The sequence below is a fragment of the Temnothorax longispinosus genome, chromosome 8 (assembly GCF_030848805.1).
Source record: "Temnothorax longispinosus isolate EJ_2023e chromosome 8, Tlon_JGU_v1, whole genome shotgun sequence".
NCBI classification, from domain to species: domain Eukaryota; kingdom Metazoa; phylum Arthropoda; class Insecta; order Hymenoptera; family Formicidae; genus Temnothorax; species Temnothorax longispinosus.
Genome location: NC_092365.1, coordinates 6,743,864 through 6,771,200, shown reverse-complemented (window position 1 = coordinate 6,771,200; position 27,337 = coordinate 6,743,864). Strand labels below are relative to the sequence as shown.

Here is a 27,337-nt window from a genome sequence, read left to right as displayed (position 1 = left end):
TACCGAGAAGTCAAGGGCCAGTCGTACCAAGAAAAGTCCTCAAGTTTTTTTTTCGACTTGGAGAAATCCATGAGGCACTGCATACAATTCGATCCACAATCTAAACATCCATCTTTACAGAAGATATGTCGGACGATGACACAGCGGGAAACGATTTCTCCTGTCCGAACGCTCGTTCAAAGTACGAGTACATCGTCCCATCCTATTTAATCTAATCGCCTTCGGAAAATAAAAAGGCCGCGTCAGTCGTAATCGCGCTGCTTTCATTATCGCACGCGCCACGCCAAGGTCGCGTATATACAAAAACCGTAAATTATCGAGCGTGTTGCCGAGTCGATTCCGCGTGTCGTTTCCGCGGCGAGGCAGGATCACGCAAATTGCGTTTGACAAACTGGATCGACGGCGGTAGTTACCGCCTTCTCGCGAGCGTAATGATCGGCGCGTGGCTATATACGTGGAGCGCACGTAAGGAACCGGACGTTTACTACACGAGCATCCTCGCGCTCTGCAGCATCGCGCGCGATCGCGCAAGCCGGCGAGAGAGAGGAATATTTCCAGAGCGCGCGATCGGATAAAGTTGTAACGCCCGAGGTGGATTTTATAAAACGGTTTAATGCGTGTTCTGTACACGCGGCCGTGTCTAGCCGTGGTGATCGAGAAGCGCGCTAAGTCGTGTTATTTTCTTCATAGGTGCAACATTCCGACACTCGCTTCTCACGCTCGTCGAAAGTGCAGTCGGCACGCCGCACCGAGCCGCGCGCCGAGCCGAGCGCTGCAAATTGCCGGGCGTGACGAGGATTTCGTGTCGTTTCCGAGGGAAAGGATCACGCAAATTGGATTTGACATAGTGGATCGGTGGTAGACCCACCCCTTCCAGGATGTAATGATTGGCGCGTGGCCGCGCGGCCACGCATATAGCGCTCGCGAACGCGGACACAGCCGATTGTGCACATGCATAGACGAACGTTTCACTCGTCGGCATTGAATCTGAAATTTTTCTTTCTGATTATCGCGGCGAATAATTACGAGAGCGACTCCTATAATGTTCTTTTAAAAAATAGGCTCCGTCTTTTTCATTTTTTTTTTAATGTAGAAACGATAAATCTTTCACAATTACAGTTCTAACCGATGGGTGGAGAATTTCAATTCTATCGAACGAACAAAAAAAAGTGTCAATATCTGTGCTGTAAATCGCACGTGAAAGAAGGCACGACGATACCTGGCGTTTACAGCGGCCGGCGCGCGGCGTTTCGGTGTTGCCGCGCTGAACGACCGGGACACGAAGGACCGGATCGTCGAAGTCGGTGTGCGGACTTAAGTGAATGAGGAAGATAAACATAATAATTACGGCAAATTGAGGCCTGCCACTGAAAACAGCATTGTGGCGAGCAGAGAGGAGGCGAGAGAAAGAAGCGGGTCCGCGCGCGCGGGCCCTGGCCCGCGACGTGTATCGGCGGAATAAACGCGTTTAACGTTACTTGGCGTACCAACAGCGGTAGCGTAGGTGAGCAGGGGAGTTTATTGGAAAATACATTCAGACCCTATAGTCACCCGTGGTTATGCCCACGAGCCCCGGGAACATTGTAATTTATTAACGTTGTCCGCTCGTCCCCGACGATGTTTTTCTCGGAATATTATTTTCAGGGGAAACGTTCGGTTTCTTTTTTCTCACGAATTTATTGACCAAGCGTCGAGAATCGTCTCTTCGCCTTCTACATTCTCTTTAGCGTGGTTTCGTTTTGAAATATGGAGTGGCGTCAAGAATAACCAAACGAAATCGCTATATAATATATGCGCTCGGCCGGAAGTGCGGTATTCGCCGTGTGGGTCGCTACTCTCAGACGATACTATAAATTGCTCTAATCTCGCGATAATAGGCGTATCCATTCTCGCGCCCGCGTGACGTGTCGGTGAGGTGGGAAGACACGTTGCACATGGCGAAAGAACGCGTGCTTTATTAACTCTTATCAGCGCTTTTAATTTCTTCGCGAACGAAATAACTGTGCTCGCATCGTCAAGCTTTACGTCGAGATTTCTCTCATGGGTTTGGATAATCTCTTGTTGAAGAATCTCAACACTTAACTGATTAATTGGTAGAACAAGTGTGTTTCACATCGCAACCCGTACAAAACAGATAATATAAATAGAATTTTAACTTTTATCGTCCTAAAAACAATTTCAAGTATTCTTCTAAAATATTTTTATCGCAATTTTTTTTCGTATTGCATATATTTTTTAGAGATATCTCAGAGCGGTAAGCTATTTCTGGATCGCATCATATAATTCGCATTGTATCTCATTTTATTCTAAAGGCCACGTAACGAATGTAAACGATTGAAAGGTGCATCGATTTCGATTAAGTAACGACCTCGACCTAGTGAATTACGTGTTGCATTCGGGAATTTAGCCCCGCGGCTGCGATCGAACCTGTCGCATCCCCGCGCGCGCGTCCGCGCGGAGCGATGAAGTTCGCTTGATCGTGTGTCCAGGCCGGTTTTCGAAGCCGCGACGCCGCGGGCTGCTCGCCCTTTTTAGACCCCAAAAATGATCTCAAATAAAAATAGCCGATGAAATTGCCGAGGTGGAAACGACGGTTTTACCGTCCGATCGAGATATCCTATTTCTGGTAGCGCATCTCGAGAGAGGAAATCTCAACGACAGCCCCCCGTTGCGGTGTCGACGTACGAGCGCGCATTTTTCAAATCGCTTCGCCGTCTTCTTTTTATTTCGTTATGGCGTATGTTTATTTTAGCTAAGTACAGAAACCGCAAACGATGTATCTAAGAAGAAGAGCCGGCCCGCGCATGTCTTCTACACGCGGCGATCTTCCGCCGTCTTCGTGAATACCTACACGTGTATCTCCGCGATGCACGCGATGTATAAGGCGCGCTGTTAGTGTAATAATAAACTCTCTTGAACGCCGCGGCATGGTCTAACAGAATGTATCTTGCGAGTCACAGTGACTGACTACTTGGCGCCTGCACCGATAAACCAACTTCCCCGGGCTCTCGTACTCTCGTGCACGATTGTGTCGGCCGTGCACATGTTTAAATACGTATACGCTCGCTAGCGTACGCTGACACTAGAGACGGCGGACGATGAATGAGCTAATTGTGCTTTCTGATGAGCGAGAGACCCGTCGTCTCTTTTATCTCTTTTCCGCCGCGTGAATGACGTATGCGCGCACTTGCCGGCTGTCGCTCGAAAAATCATAGCGCAATATCGTAAGAAAGACGTTCGCTTTAAGTAAACGATAATTGAACGTTCGCGGAAAAATTAAATGGGGATATTATAAAATTATTCTTTAGGGCCGGTATTCATAGTCGGTTCTTATTTCAATGTGATTGGTTCATTTTAAGATCTAACTTAAGGTGGACTTGAAAATAAGTTCCGACTATGAATACGGGCCCAGGTCTTAATAAATGTAGGTATCGCGTTGTTCCTCTCAATTCGGATATACAGGATATACGAGATCTATATCATTCACATAAGAAACAGGTTTTCTAATAGGAATGTAAGGTCCAACTGATTGCCCCATTTTTGGAATGATTTTAAACGTCGCGGCGGCACGTTTCGCAGTCCTATTTGAGCGCAACTGAGCCTAAACGTGATCGCTGAAAGAAAAAAAAACTGAACGAGTCGACAAATACACATTTAGGCAGGTGTAGTCCATCCGCGACGCCTGCAGCTGCCTCTTATGGAGCCCTTAGCGTGCTTTACCCTCGAGGTTCAGAAAATATCACAGCGTATGCGTAACAGCTGCTGCATTTTTCTGTGGGTGGCGACCAGTGAAAGTGAGTCTTCGAGGTCGACGCCGGATATAAATTTCATTCTATTTCATCTTAAGCTGGAGATACAACCGTGTGAAAATATTTCAATGCGATAATTATGAGATTTCAATGAGAACTAGCGTTCATTTCTATCAATCATAGTAATATTTAAACGTTTAAATGATTATAGAGACGAATGTATTAGAGGAAAGAAAGTTTCTTCACCCTTCAAGATTTTTTTAGATTCTTTGAACCGAGAAATATCCGGCCCGATCCGGGAGGGAATCTTTTTTTATCTGCAGGAAACTACGATACACTGCCAGAATGTCTAATATTTTATATTTCGTTAAACTTGTTTGTGAATGTGTTGCTCTTTTTTAAATTTGTTACCGCAATCAATGCTGTGTCATCAAAGTTATACATTGACATAGTTATTAAGCCCGATACAATAATATTATAAATATAAGATTATTTATATAAGATTATAAACAATTTAAATCTTTTGAACAATTATTTATTTCGCGCATGTTCGATCAATGTGCACTCATCTGTCAAATCGGAGGAGATCCGGTGCGACGACGGTTTTTATCTGAACCGTTAAACGGCGGTTACGTTATTACCGCGCGATTAAACCAAGAATTGATTGCAATTTAATCGCGAAATACGTAGGAAACTACCGCTTGCACCTGGTTGCAGCGAATCGCAATTTAAAATTCGGTTTTGAAATCTGCATGGAAACGACATGTTTAGCCCATTTAAAGACAGTATAATTCACCGCTGACATTAACTGAGATCGTGCCTCGTTTTTTTTTAAAGCAATTCACGAAGATTAATTGTTACCTCATTGCGCTACGGTCTAATGAACGTTCGGAGTCGAGGCGCTTCGCGAATCAACCTGGTTCTATTAGCGCCGTAAAATCGGCCTTCCTTCGGCATTAGAGCGCTTTTCTTGTGTACACCGCGACAGGAGATACGGTTAGCGAAACTTTTCCGCATCCTTCGTGTAACCAATCGAGCATTGTTCGCGGAATAGAGGAAAAAGTAGACTTAATTGTAAATTTGCGATAGTGTTAACACAGTGGATTCGCAATTAAATTGAATCGACAAATGTTCGTAAATATATCTTACCGTTTCGAGAAACAAATATTTTCCTTTCGCTGCGTGGTCAAAATCTCTATATACGGTTCGTGCTATAGTCCTCCTCAAGCTTCGCAGACCGATTATACGTTTCGCACTTCGTTACGGAAGCACATGTTCGCGCTCGAAAACGGAACACTGTAAACGATTACTTCTTAGGTGAACCATGAAAAAATATATCTACGCTACACCGAACACGAAGAATATATATTTTTTCGAATTCGTAATAAATGAAAGCCGAGCAGAGCTTTCTTCGTTACGCTCTTCAAATTCCAAACTGGTTTATGCTCCAATTCGTGCTCAGATATTGGCTAAATAGTAATTTTGGCATCAGCGGTCTGAAAGTCCTTTGGAAAATTATTCGAAGCTTTACAGACTCCGTACCGTAACCGTAGAATTTGCGAAAGAATCGTAAGAGGAGGTATGCCGAATCGAGGAAGAAGTCACACTCAAACGGTCTCGGAATTCGCGAAGAGGAGCACCCGATTCGAGCATAGGCGAATTATGGCGAGCATACCTAACACGCGAGGCGGAGCACGCACACGTGAAAGTCTTCTCGGAACGTTTTGACTTGAGAGTCGACGGGAGACTGGCAAACGCCTTCTGCCTCAGCTCGAGACGTCGCGCCGGGCATCCCTTTCCACCGTGCGGGAGACGACGCTTCCTTACCGGTCTCTCGAGGAGAGGTGCCTTTACTCCCGATAGGTTACCTTCGAGATAACTCGATAGCGCACCATAAATGCGCGCACGCGTGTAAATTGTTCCGATAAATTCGCCAAGATTGCGAGAAGCCCGGCATTTCGTCGTTAATTAACACGGCGGCTGACCCCGGGTGCACTGGCCGTTCATGTGACGCGTACGTACGTTGCTCGCAGACGCTGTCACCTTCTTCGAAATTTCATCTCGAAGACAATCGCGACACTTTCGCGTTAGCCCGTTATATGCCAGCACACGAGATTCGTCGTATGTAACGATTCGTTGAAAATATTTTGTATTTCTCGCGGCCATTCATTAATGATCCTATATTTATCTACGTGCCTCGAATGACACACAGAATAATATCGTAAACATTGTTACAGAAATATTACTATGGTGTTTATAAATATTAATTCAATTTAGTTCTATTCTCGTGCAGTGTACTTCCACTTTGGAATATATAACTTAATAATTGAGTAACTTCCGGATACATTACATGACGACATAGTGATCATAAACATTGTTATAAAAATATTGCCATTGTATTTACAAATATTAATTCAATTCTATTCTTGCGCAGTATTATAATTCCACTTTGGAATATATAATTCAATAATTGAGAATAATTACTGGATACATTGCATGACAAGACGTAGTGACGATCTATCCATCGAATTCCTGACACGAGTGTGGTCGGAACGATTTAGAAATATGCTCGCTACGTACGATTTCTGCCAAACAAAAGGCCGTCTCTTTTCACTGTGCGGTACATTTCGAAATCGAAGATCAAACGTTGATAAATCGTTTTGTGATCCGTGGGGAGTCTCGCGCGCGCACAATACGAGTCAAATTGCTCAAAGACAGATTGCGCCTTTACGTCAGAGAATTTTCGTTGTCCAGCTGAGTACGACACTTCCGCGTTGCCTTTCCGGTTTAGGAAAAAGTCATTTTATCTTATTACGTTTTGCTTGCGTTCCGAATCCTTAACGTTACTCTGCAGAATACGAAGCGTTTCCGAAAAAGGAAAGTAGAAGTCATTTTTTTACCGTGACACGTCGTACAAAATGCGTAGGCGGTTTAGCGTATATCTCACAAAAGACCTTTTGCTCGTTCGAGCGTCGATCGTTTCGCCACAAGGATCGCCATAAGGCATGGAAATCGAGCGGCTAAAAAGAAGTTAACCGGCCTTTGTGCAGGTTCGAATTTCCTCGAGTCGAAGATCGTCTGTTTCGGTTTGTCGTAAAACGTGAAAGAGAGCTAGCTGAAACGCACTTTAACGAAAGCTCATCGCCACGCTCGGTTATTTCTTGTTTCACCGTGCGATATGAACGAAGGTATGATCCGACGCGGAAGTGTGACTTTATCAGATTTAGAAGTTTATAGACTATTCTTGAGAATTTAACGGGGAAATTGCGCGTACCGTTCGACGCGCGCAGAGATACCAAAAATTCGTTGACCGCATCGTAATGTCATCATGTTACGTAACAACGTATTATATATTTTAATACGTTGGACGTGACGCAACGTAATATCGCGTAATATCAGCTGGAATTCATTAAGCGTTTCTGCGAAGCGAAAAGCGGAAGTCTCGCTCTCTTTGCGAAATCAAAAATTTCCATAAAACGAGTGTGAGTCTCATGGTCGGATGTCGAAAGGGCTTTCAAATCCATTCAGTAGACATTTAACGCTAGACATTGCATTTTCCCATTATTTGTAAACACATGTGACATGTGAGGAGTTACCGGCGTTACCGCTACTCGGGGAAATATTTGCATGCCTAGCGTGCGAAGTAGACCAGGATCCCGGACAATGACGAACGTGACAATAATAATATTAGATTTACGCTCGTCAAGGTCTACTCCTTCTCGTACGATGACTTAAAGTTGTTCGTCGATACGATCGATACCTACAGTTCAATGACAAGAACAAGAGCTATTTCGGCAACACATCACGGACTAGGATCTAGTTTATCTAGTAATCATTTTTGATTAGCAACAAAAAAGCATGTTATGTGAGTGGTCGTAATGTTCATTGAAAGACTGTCCATTATGAAACTTTTTATGAATATCTCCGTGCGTTTCGCTGCTGGTTGCGGTAAGATCGGGTCGCGCTGCGATCTTTATCGTTTTATTTAAGAGGAATGAAAGAAAACCTGCTTTTATCGCGTGGTGGTATTTGCTCAAACGACGCGAGTTACAACCGGATAAAAATTCGCCCTGATTGCTCAGCAAAGCCGCGCTGCACCGCGCTCTAAAGCGCCGACGTCGGACCTTGATGGGTTAAATTCTGCGCTCGTTTCTTGGATTTGTGTTTTAGCGTCTCAACTTGATTCGCAAAACTCAGGTTACAGTCGGGTCAGCGACAAGTCGAGTCGCAGCTACACTCGAATAATCGCGATATTTTCAAACTGTACGTACAAAATGAGGTAATATTATAGGTTGGTGTTAAAATAATTGCAAAAACAATTTCCATCATTTTTAATTTTGGTACTGTACTTCGATATAAAGTTGTGTTTAATTGTGATCACGTATAGTATATATCACTGTAAAATTCCGACTTTCCTTTATTCATTCATGTCAGTGCTATCCTTCCTAGAGTGTATATGAAGTTATTGTAAACTATTAAATTAAAGATGGAAAAGAGACAAATTTATACGATTTTCTATGTGATATCAAATTGGATCATAAAGCTTCGGAAACTACGTAATATCAACCAAAGAACGTATAGTTTAGCATTGGTTCCACAAATTCCGTAACGAAAGCTTATAGAAGATGAAGCGGTTCGTAAAAGGTCTGATTAATTAAGAGCCATTATCAATGCGAATTCATTGAAAACCACTATAGAGAAGTTGCACAAATACTTAACATAGACCATTCATTGAGCTGAGATATTCATTATTTGAAGTTGAAGATTAAAACCCGCAATTATTTCTGCCCCAACCTAATAAAATGGTATAGAGTAATAAGAGAAACAGAAAACTAGAAAAGTCAACTTCTTCATCATTCGTAACGTTGCCTGACAATTTCGCGGTGAATCGTTGTCGCGATGATTGCGATTCATAGCCGTGCGGCAGAAATACTATGGGAACGGTTCACACCGGCTTGCATAAAGCGGCGTGTAAACTGGATGTTACACAAACGGTCATCAACACTCGAGATATACCGCGGGAAGAAGATGTAATTTCACGTTTATTTATATATATTATCCGAGCGAGCGATTAAAACTTCTCCCGTGGCGTGGAAGTAATTCGCTCGTTCGTCAACTTCGCAGATCGATCTGCATCTTAAGTATGATGCATCGTAACTAATTATATTGACGTTGGTGCACGGAGCGGAGCGCTTCCGGGTTGCCGCAACGGAATGTCGTCTCGCGGATCTCGGATCTTGCATCCGATATGCCTACGTGGACACATAGTGGATCCTTTCAAGCGCGGCTCGACCCGACTCGAGACCAACCAAGTGTCCGTCCTTCTCTCGGCCGATCTCGCTAAACGGAATAACAATATCTAGCTCTTCGACATCGATTTTCTCGAGCGCGTTCGTGCGCGATTCATAAGCGCGCGACCCGTCTATGTAGAACGGCAATGCCTATTTGCTTCTAATAAATGCGCGTAACGTAATTCCTGACCGGTTTCCATTTCAAGTGTGTGCCGATCGTAATCTTTCGTTCAACGACCGCGCACTTTGTGAAATTCGTTGATACCGGTCGATCTTGAAACCGGGCGAGTCATCTTTAGGCGGTTTTACTGCGTGCACCGTTCGAGCTGGCGCGATGGAATGCAGCCCGCTCCGATCGGATGCATTAAGCGTACTTTGCGAGTCAGATCGAATGCGATTCTTTCGGCACGCGAACGTGACAAAACGTGACCCGGTTTCCCTTATACGCGAATGCAGATTTCAAGTCAAAATGAAATGTTTCGAGAGTGTCGCATTCTTACTCGATTCTTCAAAGAAACAAGGAAAATTAATTTTTATACGCATGTAAATTTATATCGTAAAATTTATATAATAAGGAAATATAAATTTTAGCAAAATGCAAAATGAGATATTGCAATGCCTTGCATTTCAAGATCTTGCAAATATCTTATTCGGATCCGTTATTCGGTATTAATAATCCGATTGTAGTCTTTTTTAAACATGCATATCCGCGAATGTTCCACCGAGTTCTGAATAGCGAATAATTTTCTATAAGACTCCGAGATTAGTCCGAATAAAATGTTGCCTGGAATTTATGCGCATTAACATTTAATAGAAAGTATTCAGTATCAATATCTACTAATTGATCGAACGTCGAAAGCTTCCTCTCAGGGAGGTCAAGACTAATCATCGCCCTTTGCAATCGCAAATTGAAACGGGCGTCAGATTGCCTGGGAAAGGTCGATCTCCTTAAGAGCCGGTCGTTAATGCGCGGTTCGGTTGAAATTATGGAATGCGCTTTTCGTTTGTGTATTTTTAAGTCGCATAATTGTGCGACGTAGGCAAACGAATCTTCCGAGCCGCTTCGTCCCGGACCGGGATTGCGATGAAGATCTGGAACGTGGGGAACGCACAGTGGCATGTTACATTAAGGATCGCTATTTTTCATTACTTATCTCTCAATACTCGAAGCGACGTAAAATCACAAAATCGATCTATCTTAAACATTTGTGCCGTCGACTTACTAATGGTTGAATAAATTCAAGTGGACAGATATCACGATACTCTGTCCCAAGGGAATATTGATGGAAAACCGTTTGCAACAACCATAAACTGCCCACGTGAGATCTGCCGAGACAGATCAGGACAGATTTCAGCTTTGAAAAGACTCTTGAAAGTGTTGCCTTAGAGAAAGAGCTATCGATGCCAATCCAGTTGAATTTGTATAGGTGTTGGCTGCGTGACATTTGTTATCTTTGGGTCACTATACTATACGCACTATACGGAGGCCCCGTGCTGGCGGCCGGCGGCGCGGCTGGAATGCCGTCTTCTGCGATCGCGCACGTACATACAGGCGCACGTCAGTACGCAAGTATGCGTCAGAGATCGCCGTCTCTTCGATTGGAAGTGAACCAAGTGAAAGATCTCGAAAAGGAAGGCGATTAAGGGGGAATGGGACCTTGAGCGCGGTCAGCCACTGGAAGAGAGCTTCGGTGGCTGAAGACCGCGGGTCTTGGGACGCGGGGATCGCGCCATATTGTTGTGACTAGTAAGCTTTGCCGCGGACCCCCGATCGGCCATCCACCATCCGCCAGCTCGCCAACGGGCGCGTGTGCGCTGCTCGCGGCCGCGGCGCCGGATCGATCGTAAATGTCGCGAAACAATATAAGTTACATGATAATTAACGGAAGACTTGGCAATCGTCGAACTGCAGCGCTAAACAATAGACGCGTTCTATTCGTTTGCCTATTCTATCCCGGATGCGATCACATATCGCGCAACGCTGTGACGCTTGAATAAAGCGCCATCAAATGCGTTGCAGTCGCGAGAAATCCGAATTCGCAAAAGCTGCATAAAGCTAATCTCATTCAGCTTCACAAGAATTATGGCTTTAGCAAACTTGTTTCCTAATATGCAGCTTAAAATGTTATTACCTGCAAAGCCTTCCAGCATACCTATTATAGCGGCGCGAGATAAAAGATTCCCAAGTCGACGTAAAATGACGCAATGTATTTTCACGTACTTGGATTCGCGCGCGGCGAATAAACGGCGGGTGTAATGGATATCGTGAGAATTTTTACGACTTCATATTTAACGCGGGGGGGGGGGGAAACGGACGATCGTCCGTCGGCTTGTTGGAAAAATGACCGGTTTAAAACGCGGCACCCGGCAATCCGAAGGCGCCTGACCGTAAAGTTTGACGTTTATAATACGGACCCTCGCGCGGACGGCAGCTACGATTGTTCGTTAGCAATTCGCGCGAGCATCGCGCTGCCGACGCCGATGCCGCTCGCTGCCAGGCGATTCTCGAATTATTCTTAACGGTTTTGTTCTCACACCCACCTGGCCGGCGGCCGGGAATCCACATTCGAAGCGGAGGAACGCCGCGCCAGCCGCGCCGACCGTGCCGATTAGAGACCGCGTCGACGGAATTTCCTTATTTCCCCGCTTTTGCGCAGAGCGTAGAGCGCGCCCGGCTACGGTAAAGTTCTCGGGTGAAGATCCGCCGATACACTCCTTATCGTGCGATTCGCTTCAGGAATCGCGCCGTTCGCGTTGCAGAAGAGGAAAAAAAAAAGAATGAAAGAGGAAATGGACGCGGCAAAGACGCGCGCGATGTCGAAATCGCGCGGGAAGCAAAAGGACTTCGGTCATTAGAAAATTACACGTCGCTTCTAACATTATGCAGCGTCTAGCGTGATCGGTGCATTTCTGAAAAAGTACTGTGCAAATTAATTATTGTACGAACGCTTATTATTTCTTATTGTCCAACCTTGTAATCCCTTCTATTATATAAATTATCTTTTTCCTTCAGATTTTTTCCGATGGCTGTGTGTTCATTAAATTGAACAAAAGGACACGTGAAGTGTGCCAGAAATACTATATCGCGAATGCTGAATTGTTTCCGATAATATACCTCATCGAGCGTGTTCGATCATTCGCGAATTATTATCACCGGCTCGATTTCCGGTATTTCTATGGCGAGATTACTGTTTTCTCGACCGCGGCCAGAGAAGACGAGCATGTGATAACGTATCTTTCTTTAAATAGTTTTCTGAAAGAGTATGTATTACGCAAATAGGTATCTTATTGAAGACAAGTGCTTTCGTGTTTACAGAAAATGGTAGAGAGCTTTCCTGACGTGGTGTTTGCGTAGAAATAAATTATAAGGGACATGAACCAACATGAACCTCCATAGGCAGAGAGAGAGAGAGAGAAAAAAAGAGAAAGAGAGAGAGAGCGCAGGTATCAAAAAAGTTCCGATTAAGATCTCGCGCATAATAACGCGGTTGCGAAGAGGAAACGCAAACATCTAGTCATCCGCGCGAAAATACCACAGAATGCACGTCGGTGAATAAGAATTTCTCCCGGCGCGAGGAAGGCGCGCCGCGCCGCGCAACACGCCTTTGTCTCGATTCGCGACCTGCCTCCGTTTTGAATGCATTCGCGCCCGCGCGCGAAACCGGAGAGCTGCATGGGCGCGTAACGCAAGGTGATTAATGCGTAACCTTTATAAAACTCGACGCGGTGTGACGTACTGACGTACCACCGGTAGCGTGGGCGTGTGCACCGGGTGTCCTCCGACGTTGCGCACTCGCAGCATTTTTCGGAGATTTTTTCTTCTTTTTTTCCACGATAGTTCCCGCATATTTGGCGAGTCGAACGATCGGTGAACATTTGTCGCCGACCGACACGACGGATCGGTCGCCGGAAAAGCGGAGACATTGATGACGCTATCGAAAGCAAAGTCAATTAATTAATTAGCGACTCAAGGTTGCTTCGGTTGGCGACGATGCAAATTTTTTTCACGCAGTAGTTAGCCTTAATGGGCGCAAATGCCTGATTTGTTGGCTTTTGCTATTAGCGAACGGATCTCTAATCGTTCTGTGCCGGCCTCGCATTCTTCCGTTAATTGGATAAATTGCGGCTTTATTGATTCAAATCGTATTTTGAGGTTTAATTAAAAGTTTAATTAGCGTATTAAGCGGGCTTACCGTTTTTAACGAACGCTTCTTTCTTGATCGCAGGAGGCGATGGCGATTCTTCCGGCTCCACCGTCAGCTCGCTGGAAATATTCATATCCGCGTTGCTGTAACAGGTCAGAGAAGATATTTTTTCCTGGTTGCTTGAAAGAGAAATAGCTGCGTCTTTTTGTCTTATCACTGATTGTGATGTAAAAAAAATGTAAAAATAAATTTTAGATACCTAAATAATTAAGTAATTATATAACTTGTTACACGCGTCCAACGCGTTTCAACGAAAACCTATTAAAAGATTTAATAAACAGCAATCGCTGTTCGAATGGTTTCAGAGCCGATTGCAGCGTCATGCAAAGAAGGAGAGATCGCTTTTCAAAGCAATAAGCAAATGTCGAGCATTTGCATGGAGGCGTTCACCTCGTGGGACGGCCGAGTCGAACGACTGTTCGATTCTCAGTAAATCGACAACCCTCTTTTCTATTCTTAGAACGGTCAATTAACCTTTTCTCCGTGTGCTGCGCGCACGGCAGGTAACCCATATCCATAAAGAAAGTGAATTAATTTCTTTTTAAAGTTCATTCGTTGCGTGGCGCGCGCTGCATCAACTCGAGTTCTATAGTAATCTGTTCCTCGACACAATTCCCAAGCGGTTTTATCTCGCGGCTAATTGCATACCTTATTCGGAATAAGCAGAGTCATTATAATTAATTTTACACAATATATTATGTAATTGCTGTTTAATTGCGTAATAAATTAGCGATACGCAATAAATTACATTTCGACGTAAGAATTGAAATGCGAAGTAGTGAAAGTGGGCGTAAATCACTAAATTCCTCCGTTATCACAATCTCTTTTAATGACTGCAGCCCCTGTTGAATAATATAATATCCTTGTTACTGTTGAAATGTACAATTGTAAACTTACGCATTTACGTATTCCAAGGAAGTTTCCTCCTCCTCGCCGATGGTAGCGAGATTGCTTTGCCAGTAATAGTCGCCGTCGTCGCTTTCGTCGGTGGTGTCGTCTTCCTCCATAATTTCCTCGTTCTCTATCATTTGATTCATTTCCGGATTTTTTATGTCGTCGTTTATCACGTCGAGCGATTGATAAGTCTCGTCGTCCTCGCTTTCTTGCGTCGTAGTGTTATTAATCGGTGAGGCACTTTCCTCGTTCGATGGAAACACTTCCTCAATAGTATCCTGATTTGTCCTAGTTACTTCTTGATAACAACTTTCCGAGTTTTTCTGTCTTTCCTTTTCATTGTTTGATTCGTCAATTTGTTTATCGGTTGATTCTAAGTCCGAGTTTTGATGCTCCGGTAGAACATTGCTCGAATTATTCGCAGGTTGATCTTGTTCGTTTCTATCAGTTACTTCATCTTTAACTTTAATTTGTTTGCTATTTATAGTTTCTGTTGCATTATTCGATTTATTTTTTCCAACTTCCTCCTTTTGATCAGCCTGCAAACCTTTGGCCACTCTGATTTCGATAATCTCAAGGACTTTGTTCGTTTGGGCGTTTTCTTCCGAACTTGCAGCTTTGTCTTTCTCGTTATCGAAAGAAACGTTCTTCATGTTAGATTCTTTATCGAGACTTCCATCTGTACTTTCAATTCTTCGACTCTTTTTGTCAAGAATGTTATTTTTATTCGGTGATAAATCGCACACTTCTGATCGAACACATTCGGTGCTTTTAACTTGCGAAAGATTCTCGTTTTCTTTTTCCGTTACATGATTAGAGTCAATCGGCGTCGAAGGTTTAATTTCTCTTCGTGGTATTATAATCGGCGGTGGAGGCGGCGGAGGTCTCTTCCGTCTGGCCTTAACGTCTTTTCGCGGCAACGGTTTTGGCGGTAACAGAGGAGCTTCCGAAAGTTCCCTTTCGACGGAGACAGGTACCGTTGCGGGGATTCGCGGAGGACGCGCCTCGTTTCCAGATTCGCTCGTCTGCGTCTGGTTCACGCAGATCCTATTAACGTGATTTCTAGCCGGCAACGGCGGCGGGGACGAGCTGTCGCTGCTGTTTCTCCCGGTGCCGGAAACGCACCGGGTCGCGTCACGGAATTCCTCGTGGTTGCCGTTGACACGCTCCACGAGCTCCACGTCGTCCTTAATTGGCCTGAAATGCGTCGTCGAGTCGGCGGCCAGGTCGGCGGTGTAGAAGAGATCCGGCCTGGCCTCGTGTCCGTAACTCAGCGGGGCGTCCTGAAAGCTGAGCGGCGGCTGTAGAGTGATCGTTTCCTCGATCAGCACCGTGTTCGGTGCAACGACCGCCGTAATCCGCTCGACTTCGCCCCGCGACTCCACGTGCGTCACCGCCTCGGAACTGGCGAGACGGCGAAGCAGGTAATCGGGCGGATTCGTGAAGTCCCGCTCGAGATGCTCGAGCGGGCAGATCGCCCGAGACAGCAGCACGTCACGATCGGACGATCGGTCCGGGTCCCGCTCGATGCCCGAGGCGTCGCTCGGCTGCTCGGACCCGGCGGTCGACGCCGTCGACGTCGTCGAGATGGTTGACACGCGATCGGACGTCGAGAATCTGTCCACCACGGTGGACATTGAGCTACCGGTATCGTCGGACGTGCTGCCATGCGTAGAGCCGCATTGTGATCGCGCATCCAGATAAACCATCGCTTCCGGCGGTTCCTACAAACATAAAGAGGTCTCGTTTCAGTCAGAGCTTTTAATTCGGAATAGAATTTTTAAATATTTTCAATCTACTTTTTTTTCCCTATCACGATTACAACCTGCTTGGACTTGGCGAACTCCGGCGAGCGGTCCTTCGGCGATTCCTTCGGGCTTTCCTGGCTCGATCCGTTGACGCTTCTCGGCGAGGACTCGCAATTCTCGTACGAGCTTATCTTGGTCACGCACTGCAATCCGACTTGGGAAATCGAGCCGTTTTGCGCGCCATTTTGCGATCCATTCTGCAATCCGTTCTGCAATTTTGAATTGTCCCATAATTTCTTGATAGGACTGGGATTCGCCTCGCCGTCCGCGGGTCCTCGAGGCTGTCTCAGCTTCCTCGGCGGTACAGGCGGCGGTGCCGCGGGCAATTCCGGAGGCACTTTGCTTCTCTCGATCTTTCTCTCGGCGCTCACCACTTCCGGTCTCAGAGCGCCGCGACACCTGACCATCAGCCTGATGACCAATTGCGACTCCTTCAATCTTCTCACGCAATCCAATCGGGTCATGTGTGTTACTGGTATACCGTCGATCGAAAGTACCTGCAAGAGATGTAACGTAAATTGTCGAGTACGAGGAAGCGGCCGCGGCGCGGGGAAGAGCTCGCCCGATAATTCACAATGTAAACAAGCAACGCGGAGGTGAGAGGAAACCTTTCTTGAGGGATCATTAGGGAGGAAGTAGGTCTTGAAAATCATAGACGGCGAAGTGCACCGTGGGAGCCAAAGAGAGTGCGTCTGCGCCGTCTTATTTTGCAGCTGTTCCGCGACATAAAACTTACACTGTACACATCAATATCGCTGTCTTGCAACTCACGATTTTCATTTTATTGGCAAACACTCTGATAAATTTGAAGTTGACTTTTCTTCAGCGGTGATGTTGAATATATACGTCGTCGTATTGAATTTAAATATGCGAGAGAGATCTCTGCTGCTTCTCTCTTTTTTTTTTCCTCTCGTTCATTCAACTGCCGACATTACGCCGACATTACAGATGCAAACGTCGCGGTTCGATGCGTGCAAATAATTATATGTCAGTCATTACACCGACATTGAATATCAATATAGGAATCTACCGTTTGACCATTGTAATCTTTATCCATTACAGAAAGAAACCTGTTCGGTTCCGTAACTGAAAGCGACTCGTAACGACGCGCGAAAGATTTCACGTGCCGTTAAGACTGAATGAAATCATACATGTTCATGAATGTTACTTTCTTGAAACTATCGTGCGCATTACAGCACAAAATATCATGTCAGCGAAAGCAGAAATGTTATTAAACTCGTGTTAACGCACGGGAAACAAAATCAAGAAAGCAATATCACTCGCGTGCATCTTTTTTCTCGAGAAAATCTAAAATCTAAAGAAAATCTTAACCCTAGCTTATTAACAACGTAATTTTCTCGTTTGCTAATAATAAGTTCAGTTTAAACTAAAATCACTTTCTTCACTTGATATTTTATCGCAAACATCTCATTCAGACTCTGTATTTCCAATTCCTACATTACAAGCTTAAAATATTAATTAGAATGAAAATGATATTATTACAAACATCTTATTCAAACTCGGTATTTCCAATTCCTACATTACAGGCTTAAAATATTAATTAGAATGAAAATAACAATGGGACAAAATCGAGCGGTCTCACGGACCGGAGTGTGGCGAATTAAGGATTCGAAAATAAAATAAGTGTGGCTAGCCAGAGGTATGCAGAATTCTTAGCATTTCGGAGTATCGTCATTACCTCGTCTCCCTCGCCTAAGGTGCCCCACGAACATTTCGCTCTGCTGGCTGGACTTTGCTCTGCGCAGCTCTGCACGAACAGTCTTCTGACTCTCTCGGCGGTCTTGTTACCGCCTTCGAATTTGAGTCCGAATCCCAAACGTTCCCCGGGCAATCTGAAAACCTCGACTTCTTCCTCGAGATGCCCCTCCATACCGTTCGATACGCTCTTGCTCGCCGCCGCAGACGATTGTTCATCGTCTTTCTTCCGATTGCCGATCGACAGGACGGTGACGAAATTTTCCGACGTCGGCTGACTGCCGACGCTGACCACCGTCACGAAGTCCTCCGTTGTGCCCTTGGCGACGTCCATTTTTCGGATTGATCTTAATTCATGGCAAGTTCGTTGATCTTTACGCTCCACTGGAATACTGGCCACACCCTGAAAATAAATCAAATCATTGTTGGACAATTCTGCGATAGTCTGTGGCGTAATCGGGAGACAGGTTCTTATCGGGGCGTAAACCTGTTTAGAATCGTAAAGAATTATTTATAATGTGTCTCGGAGCAGAAATCAACAAAACGCTCTGCACCCCAATCGACCATCATTCGCAGATTGCGACAAAGCCGGAAATTTGAGCAGTTGTCTATGAAAATTTGTAATGTTTCTCGTCGCTGCCAGATGGTTATTTTCTAATCCCGTCCATTTACTCGTAATGCGGAATCAGTGAACAGACGCTGCGCCGCCGGTAGACGAACCGTGTCACATAGTGCCACGAGGATCGCGGACGATCATTAAGCGACTGCATACCGGTGTAGTCGCGTGACCAACTTAATATGGAACTTTCATGTTCTCGTCGTACCTGCTCGTTTTACCGATTACGCTATTACACATAGATAGCGGCGGGACGAATTATAAACAAACAAAGCACGTGTCGATATAAATTACATTCCGACGCGAGACATTTGTGTCTACTCGGTGAAGCGCTAACTGTAACTCGTATTCTCTGTTATACTTGAGATTTGTTTCGTCACGATTGACCTCCGCTCGAGTGGAATTTTATTCCACCGTTTTTCGACGGCGAGTGCTCCGAAAATTACATCTGCATCAACGTTATGCGATTAGTGATGGCCGTTCGAGTGTCTCTCTTTCTCTCCTTCTTGCAGGTTTTCATCGCAATTCAATCACCCTAAAGTTTTATATTACTTTGAATATTTAAAGACAGGAATTCTTGGAAATCTCGAATGGCTTTCGATCGAATATGTTTTTTTTTATCGCTTACTTTCATCGCACTGTTAGATACCTCAAGCGTCGGCAAATTACAAAGATAAATTTTCCATGTCGCGAACTTTTCGCGACGCGGCTCCCCGGTTGTCATAAACATTCCTCCAAGCCGTGAAGACTGTCCAAGACATTCCGACTAATAAATCTTCCTTCTTATTTTTCTCTCGCGGGCAGGTGAACAACGCGCACCGCCTCCATCCGTTTTCACCCATCAGCATCTCGATAATTTAACGATATGTATACCGTCCGTCGCCGTGAAAGTATGTCCGCTTCCACTCGAAGGCATCGTGCATAGCCCCCCCTCCCCCGTCGCCAGTATCACCTCTGATCTCGGCAGAATGTGAGAAGTAGAAAGTAGATTGACCCCCGGGGTCACTGTCGAGCAGTCAGCTGATCGCGAAGGTTCCGATGACGATCGCCAAATGCATTCTAAATTCGATTTTCTTTTTTTTGCATATTAAGGTAAATGTACCAATGCCTGGACACGTACCTATGTCTGGACATTTTTATCATTTTAGTCCTTAAATGAGTTATAACGCGAATTAAAGTCAAAGAATCAAAGATAAAAATAATATTTTTCTTGTATTATAGTTTTATGTTTGTTTTTAATTCGCGTTATACTTATTTATAAACTAAGATGATAAAGATGTCCAGACATAGGTTTCAACTCGGGGAGAAATTTTGACCGGTTTTCCCGCACCAACTTAACATTTTGCTTAGTGCCCCTTAAGTGAAAATTATTTTTGCATAACTGAATATCGACAGGACTAATTAAGAGAATTGACTAGTATAACTTAAAAATATAACTTACTAATATAACTTAACAATTTTTGAAACAGCTATAAGAATAGCTAATTACGATTTTTAGTTACGCAGGGTTTGTTAGGGTTACGAATCCAAATAATTTGATTACTAATTTTGGGCCCCAAACTGGGTTGCTTAACCGTCTTTTTTTTCCAGAGAAGTGTCCCGGCATTGGTACATTTACCTTATGTCTCTCATTATTTTTTTCAAACAGTAGAAGCCACGTCCTGATATAATCGCATGACATTTAACAGCGCGGATGTCGAACATATAATTATCCGTTACTGATAAAACGTTACTGCATATGCAGTAACAGTATTTGCATTCAAAGAATTCAAGATCCTCATTAATTGATTATATACGAGATCTGCAAAGGAATTTTCTACGCCAGTGATTCAAATTAATCGAGTGCATCGGCAATATGATTCTCCGTGTCGCGTGCAACTCCAGAATTAATTTTCTTGTCGGAAGCGCGAACGTGATTTGCTTTTATGAAATATTTGTTCATTGATCTTGTATCTGCAATGCGCGCAGCGACCATGGAAGAACCACTGCGGGCGTCGACATACATACGCTTCACATCTTTCATCGATTATTATACAGGTAATTTACGGTAAATTTTTCGCTATATTACATGCACGCCAAATAAGATGCGTATATTTGATCATTTGAACATTTTTACTTGACGCCAATGGAATGGACGACGATCGTTAAATCGGTGTCGAAAATCGCAAGACAGATGGAGCATAAAAATCTCGTCGTGAGCAGAGTCCAGGGAGATCCAGGGAGTCCGTACAAGTGCGTGTAACGGAATTCGTAGCCGCAGGCCGATCACCACATTCTCGATATGCCGCGTTGGTTCTCGAACGAGCGTGGGCACACCGAAACCTCGTAAAAATATACGCGAAGCTGAACCAACCGCGATTCCCGAACACGTACATTCGAGGACGAATCAGGCTTCGCAGTTACGTCGATTTAATCCTTCGCTCTATACTTGGAATACTTGAACGTATTCCAACGAGATAATAGCTCCCCCCTCGATATTCGGATAATTTCGGAGAATTTTACAAGAGACGGGCGGAATGAATCGCGCTTTCTTCGTTTAATTAATACATTGCGTTCGCTCGCGTGGGAAAGGGTTTTTGCATATAACTGTAACCGTTACGGCCACCCGGCAGGTCTCGTATGATGGATCGGATGCAAATGTAAAACCAACTGTGATAGACGAGATTAATGTCGTACAAATTCGAACCGCGCTCGCGTACAACGTCGACGCGTCGGCCGCATCGTACTAATATCCGAATGGAATAATTGAGGTAATTAGGCGCGAGGAGAAGGCACGAAGCCGAATGTTCTAATCTTCTAATGAATACAAATTGGTACGTCTATGAAGCCACTGAAATCCATCGGATGGCTATTAATGTTATTCCACGACTGCTATATCTATATACGCGCGGAAATGCCTGCGCGCGCTCGAACTAAATGGGATTGTACGAGAGCCTTCGGAATTCCGCGTTTTCCCAGCCATAAATGCCGTAATGCGCCGCGTTATGCAACAACTGTGGCGCTCGCCGACACGCTTCGTGGATTTTGACAACGTGTTCCATTCATTATTTAAACCTCGTCGACAATTCCAGCTGTTCGGGAAAAACGGTATTTCGATCTCGAGACGACGCGACAACTCATCAGGCCACCCACCGCACGAAGAAAAATACAACACTGTCGATTTGTGTGTTACTGTACCACACGTGTGGGAAGACATGTGTTTACGAGAGCCGACGGTTTAATTGTGAGAAAAAAATGCGCGATCGCTGGATAATCAAGCGATCTCTTGTATACGGAAACGTTTTGCATTGATTTTCGATGTGCTCGATAAATATTTTAACGACGTCGTCGACACTATCTCGTGAAAATATCTTTGGCGCAAGAAAATTAATAATTTGACACGAAATTATATTATTTTTAATATCTTCTTTCGTGTTCATTATCCGTAAGAAATGGTAATTGCCTTTTGCCTTGGTGTTGAAACACTAACTTCCCTTCCCGTACTTCGATCGGTAGATAATCACGTTCAGCGCATGCATAACAATTTCTTTTTTTTGCAAGGAACGCTTCCTACCTGAAATGTAGCATATGCACTATGCACGTGCTAAAACTTTCACGGGATTGGGAATAATTATTTATGAATAAGGGAATATTTCGCCGGCAGAAAATCACGAGAGTGTCATTGTATTTAACTTTATATCATATTTATACACTGAAGAAAAAAATATTTAGATCAAAAAAATATTTATTAAGCTTTTAATAACTTATTTATTTAATATAACACACATATTTATTTAAAATTAAATATTTTTATTTAAATTAAGTAAAAATATCTAATACTAAGATATGTGTATTATATTAACCTGTTGTGGTCACACCTCCTAAAAATAACGTAGTGGTCACACGGGGTCCAATGGACCCCACAACAGTTTCCATTTGCGTTCTTTTTTGATGTATCGACTCAAACCTTGAACTGGAATTAATTTATGACTTCCTCTTGATAATCCAATAATTTAAAAAATTTTTTTATGTTGAAAAAACGCGAGAAAAAATTTTTTTTTTGAGAAATTTGATTTTTTTCACAAAAATATTCATCAAAATTTTTTGAGATAGAGTAAAAAAACTTTGTGCGTTTTACTCTCAAAATAATATACTTTTAAGAAAAAAATAAAAAAAAAAAAGACTGGGGTCCACTGGACCCCATGTGACCACAACGGGTTAAGTAAATAAGCTGTTAGGAGTCACCTATAACGAATATTTTTTTGGATCTAAATATTTTTTTCTCAGTGTAGTAAACTTATATTTGAAATTGGTTTCACGAGAGATAGCTTCTTAATTAATCAAAATTTGGAATCGATCTCTTATTTATCAGTTTGGCAAAAAAGCAATAAGATAGTGCTATTTTTATCTAAATATTCTTTAACTAATTTGGAATTTGCTATTCTTGAAGGAAGTTGGTACAGGTAAAATTGTTGAAGATGTTTGTGTAATATCTCCTATGACGCGTACGGAAGCCATACAATGTATATGCATATAGAATATTACTAAACGGATTAAACGAACATTCCTTTGATACCGAATAGCGTGCGCGATATATATATATATAAATTTTGCACAGTATTTAATAGAATATAAGATTTCAAAATCTGTCAAAACTGATAAATGTCAAAACGTAATCATGAACGTAAAATTATTACGAACGTGACATTAAAGAACGTTTGATGTTTAAATAATATGTACTGTACTGTTCTGAGTGTCCCTCTGGATTTTGCCTGGCTATCGTTTTATATTTCACTCGTGTCTGTTTTCGCAACGCATCGCATTTTCTTCAAAGTGCAGTTAGCACCGCTAACAAGCCGCACATGAGAATGAACAGAAAGTAATATCCTTGAGATCACGACGATCTCTTCTCCCATTTCTTCGCAATTTTTCAGATAAGTATCAACGCGGATACGTACCATTCATGAGCATTGCTAAATCCCTCCGATCGTTGGCCACGGTCCGTGTAACACTCCGTGCAGATCGATCTCGAATCCACTTGATTTTTTTTTAATCCCTCCGCTCACAGTTGATACGCGCGTTTCTTTTTTTTTCCCCAATAAAATTCTCTCGAATATTCGTTCTGTATAGACTACAGATTCTATCGGAAATGCGGATGTCCAATGGACGCGATAAACACCGCTATCTCGCCGCGTCGCACACGTCGCCGCGCTGCACCGATCCGATCGAGCAATGCACCGAAGTTAATCGGAGTCGACCGGTGGGTTCCGCTCGGTACCCGGTGAACAAACGTGTCCGTGCGACGCTGCGGCGATGTTTGTGAGCGGAATCACGTGACGGGAACACGAAAAATCGATGGTTCGACGTGCATTCGGGACACCGCACCGTGCCGGACTGATGAGCCGCTCGGTAGGCTGACTTTCTTCCACGCCGCAGCCGCGCCGCGGGTTGCCCCTTTGATTACGAACACCATTTCCCTCTTCTTCTCTCGTTCGCTCCGTGCACCACGCTTCTCGTCGTTCTCCGTCTCACCCACCGGACTCCCGTCCATCCCGCTCTCGCTCGCGCACATTCCCTTCTCTCGCTCTCGTTTCCTCCTGCACCCGGCTCTTTCTCCCCGTTAGGTCGCCAATCTCCTTTACACTGGCAGCAGCGACCGTTCTTCCATCCTCTCGCTTCGGGTGTACCACTCCTTTCCTTCAGCAATGTTGTCGAAGCAATCCTACGAGATTCTCTACCGGCGTCCTATATTATCCGCGAGAGATTTTTAACGAGAAGATTAAGCTAAAAGGAATCGTTAGTGGTCGGGGAAATTCTCTACGGACTCAGAGACGGTTCCATCTCCTTCCGACTACGATATCCTCGTGCCCGTGTCAAACGTCGCGCGAACCACGCGACAATATCTTCGACTCGATATCTTTTATCTCTGCTCATCTCATTTGTCTGTTATATGCGAATTTTAACGTAGAAACGACATTTCGAGGGCGTGTTTTTATTAGACTGATAAACTCTCTCGTGCCTCATCCCGGCTTGCACGTGTAATTTACCTCGCTTCAGCAACATCGACGTCGGGCGGCGCGGCGGCTTCGATTCCACACGAGATTCCGCGCGGTGCACAACGTCCCATATTATCCGCAGACTTTCCATAACGATTAGCCCAGGAGAAAAGTGCCGGCGGCAGCGAGCTCCTCTCTCGGTACGCCTTCTCTCCGTATCGCGTATATTATACTTTCCTACTTCGTCATGGAATCGTCTTTCTTCAGCCTGGACACGTTAGCAGACGCGCTGACGGTTCCCTCGAGACGCGACTAATAAATCTCGTCTCCCGCGTGCGTTTCGGCCGTATATGAGAACGTATGTAAATCTACTCTTCTCCAGTTTAATACGAGTTCTTATGTCCTCATTTGTATTCCGTTAAAGATTTCCATGAACTCTCAGAGTAAATGTCAGGAGTTGCCGACTCCTTCCGGAAAATTACAAGCCTCGTGATATTAGATCGTAACTGGAAAATATTTCAGCGATGCTTTAGGAAATCTATTTCTAAGTTACTAACGCCGTTTATAACTCTATTAGTAACAAATTATTAAAATTTAAAAAGTAAATACGTTTTTTTAACAATCTGTGCCCGTATTCCACTTTGCACTTGAATTTTGACTCACATCGGTTTTTGGAACAACCGGTTATAAGATATATAGAGATGCGGACAGCCGCTTCCGCGGCCGTTCGATCGCGAAGAGAGAGCTAACAGGAAAGGAAAGAAGGCTACTCCAGTTACGTCAGTACGTATTTGAGCGCGATATATCGTGCAAGCGGTAATCGCGCCTATAAACGCCTCCAACATACCGCACGGACCATCGCTCCGCGGGAAACGATAACGACCGGCTTTGATTCCCATATATTTTTGCTGTAAATATAACGTAGCGGGCTCTCTCGCAGCAACGAGACGTTACGATAGTATAGTATATAGTCTCGAGCGAGGTGCACTTTACAAAAATACCGGCACGCACCTTATATACGTGACTCGTTGCTGATTTCGCGTGGTCGAGCGTTTGAGCGAAAGTTGCATTTGTACGATTCTAAAATGAAATTGACAATATCGTATTGCCTGCGATGCATATATACGATGACGCGACACCGAAGTCACGTGAGAATTAACGCTAGGGAAAAAAATTTATTCCGGTTACGTCAAAATGACGCGTTTCTCACCGATACTGCACCTCCGTGGGTATAATCTCGTCAAATGAGCCGGACATGCGGTAATGCCTTGCTTCGCGAAACCGCAGAACTCGGGTAACAGAGAAGTAGAACGAGTGAATCTGTCAGACGCGGCGGGAGTCATTGAATGCCATCCTCTTTCCCACCGTCAGCGTATCCCGCGCCGATAATTCGCCGTGCTAAAAGTACTTTCGCTCGTAGGATCGTGCAAGCGCCACAAATATGCGGGCGTGAAGGCAGTAAGTATGCCGCCAATTTGCTAGTGTAGCACACGATGCATGTACGCCATATATAGATAGAACCAGATCTGAGAGAAGGAAGGAAACGCTGGCCGCACAGTTGACGTAAAACATGCAACATCTCTTACTTAGGGCCGGTTGTTCCAACCTGTTTGTAAACTAACTAATAGTTGAATCATATATATGTCTTTGTTTTTCTTCGAATTAGACAAAGCTAGACATATGAGCTAACTATTAGTTAGCTTACCAACAGGTTGGGGCAACCGGCCCTTTTATTTTAACGTGAAAAAATTGCTGTTAACAAAATACGCCTTCTTAATGTTATATCTTATTATTTGGCGCACGCTAATCACATTTTCAATGATCTGTAAAATCGTTAAGATCTTGATAGGATCTATCTTGATAGATCGTATCGTTCACGCATATAGAAATTCCGGATATGCTTCCTCACGAAATTGTGCGGCGAAATGATCTGTGGGCGGACCGCGATCGCGAAAGCCGGAATGAGAGGAACCAAGTGAAGGAGATTCCTGCCAGTCAACGATTCGTCGAACGTGGAGTAACGGCTGCAAGCCTGTGGCACGTTTTAACGGTATATTTCCATCGCGCGGAGATCTGGGTTGCTGGAACGAGCGCCGCCGTTGCAAACACGTATACGTTTTGGTTTCTCGCGCCGACAATAAAATTACAGCTTAGGACGGCGTTTTTCCTTAGTTTCTATGCACCGAGTGTGAACAGCTGAACATCGCACCAGCTAGAAAATCCTTTACGCCACTTTCTGTTCAGCTTAACAGAAATAAGCTCGAATATTATTCACAGGTGAGAGGTCTCTAACGTTCAGAAACATTTTAAATGTTTTTATTTACAATAATAAGTTATTTTAAGAAATTTATTTATTATTTTTTAAAAAGCTGTTTCAGCAAAAGGAGCATCTGTCCGGAATTCCTGGGGCTTTATTGACGGAACAGCACGAGCAATATGTAGACCATCTGTGAATCAACAAGAATATTATTCTATCAAGTATTAATCTGTACTATGTCCAGATGGTATAATAGTTAGTCTTCATGGACTATATTCTGATAGACAACATGATGCAGATATGTCTATAAATGTAGCTGATTTAATATTATGGCATATATGGTCAATAATATGTTAAATTTTCTTTGCAGGCATATTTAGAGACTCGCTTTTATATACTTAATTAGAAAGGTGTGCATCATATCCAAATACTAATTTTGTCTTGCATGGAGATTTCGCTTATCCTATCCTCGAACTATCGCTTAGACTATACACGAGTAGAGTATATGACTCCCGAACACTAGATCTTTGCCCTAAAAATTAGCTCTGCAAGGCAAGCGATCAAATGGGGTTTTAGTAAAATAATAATGCAATTTGCATTCCTTGATTTCAAGAAAAACAAACTTTTGCTTCAAGATATAGTTTCAATGTATAAAACAGCAACAATTCTGTCAAATTGTCACACATACTTGTACAGTAGCCAAACTGCTCTCAATATTTTAATATTGATCCACCTATACTAGAAGAATACTTTCTTTGATGTTTATTTATAAATGTGTATTATGTAATAAAATATATATATTACAGAGAAATTATATTTATTGAAT

General features: G+C 43.8%; 1 protein-coding gene and 1 long non-coding RNA gene across 3 annotated transcripts in view; one reads left to right on the top strand and one right to left on the bottom strand.

Moving 5' to 3' along the window:
- Bbg (big bang) overlaps positions 1-24,001 on the bottom strand; it is a 43,457-nt gene extending 19,456 nt beyond the window's left edge. Inside the window, exons 1-5 of the mRNA XM_071784966.1 lie at positions 23,217-24,001; positions 17,647-18,066; positions 15,965-16,444; positions 14,143-15,863; positions 13,234-13,328 (exon numbers count right to left, since the gene is read on the bottom strand). Of these exons, the coding sequence (XP_071641067.1) occupies positions 13,234-13,328; positions 14,143-15,863; positions 15,965-16,444; positions 17,647-18,066; positions 23,217-23,219 (2,719 nt within the window). The 5' untranslated portion in view covers positions 23,220-24,001. The remainder of the gene's footprint in view (positions 1-13,233; positions 13,329-14,142; positions 15,864-15,964; positions 16,445-17,646; positions 18,067-23,216) is intronic.
- LOC139817148 (uncharacterized) lies at positions 262-27,337 on the top strand. Of its 2 annotated transcripts, XR_011733148.1 has the most exons (5): positions 262-591; positions 691-880; positions 1,120-1,504; positions 26,141-26,531; positions 26,624-27,336. It is a non-coding gene; the product is annotated as an uncharacterized lncRNA (long non-coding RNA). The 2 variants fall into 2 exon arrangements; XR_011733147.1 differs by having other exon boundaries at positions 691-1,504; positions 26,624-27,337.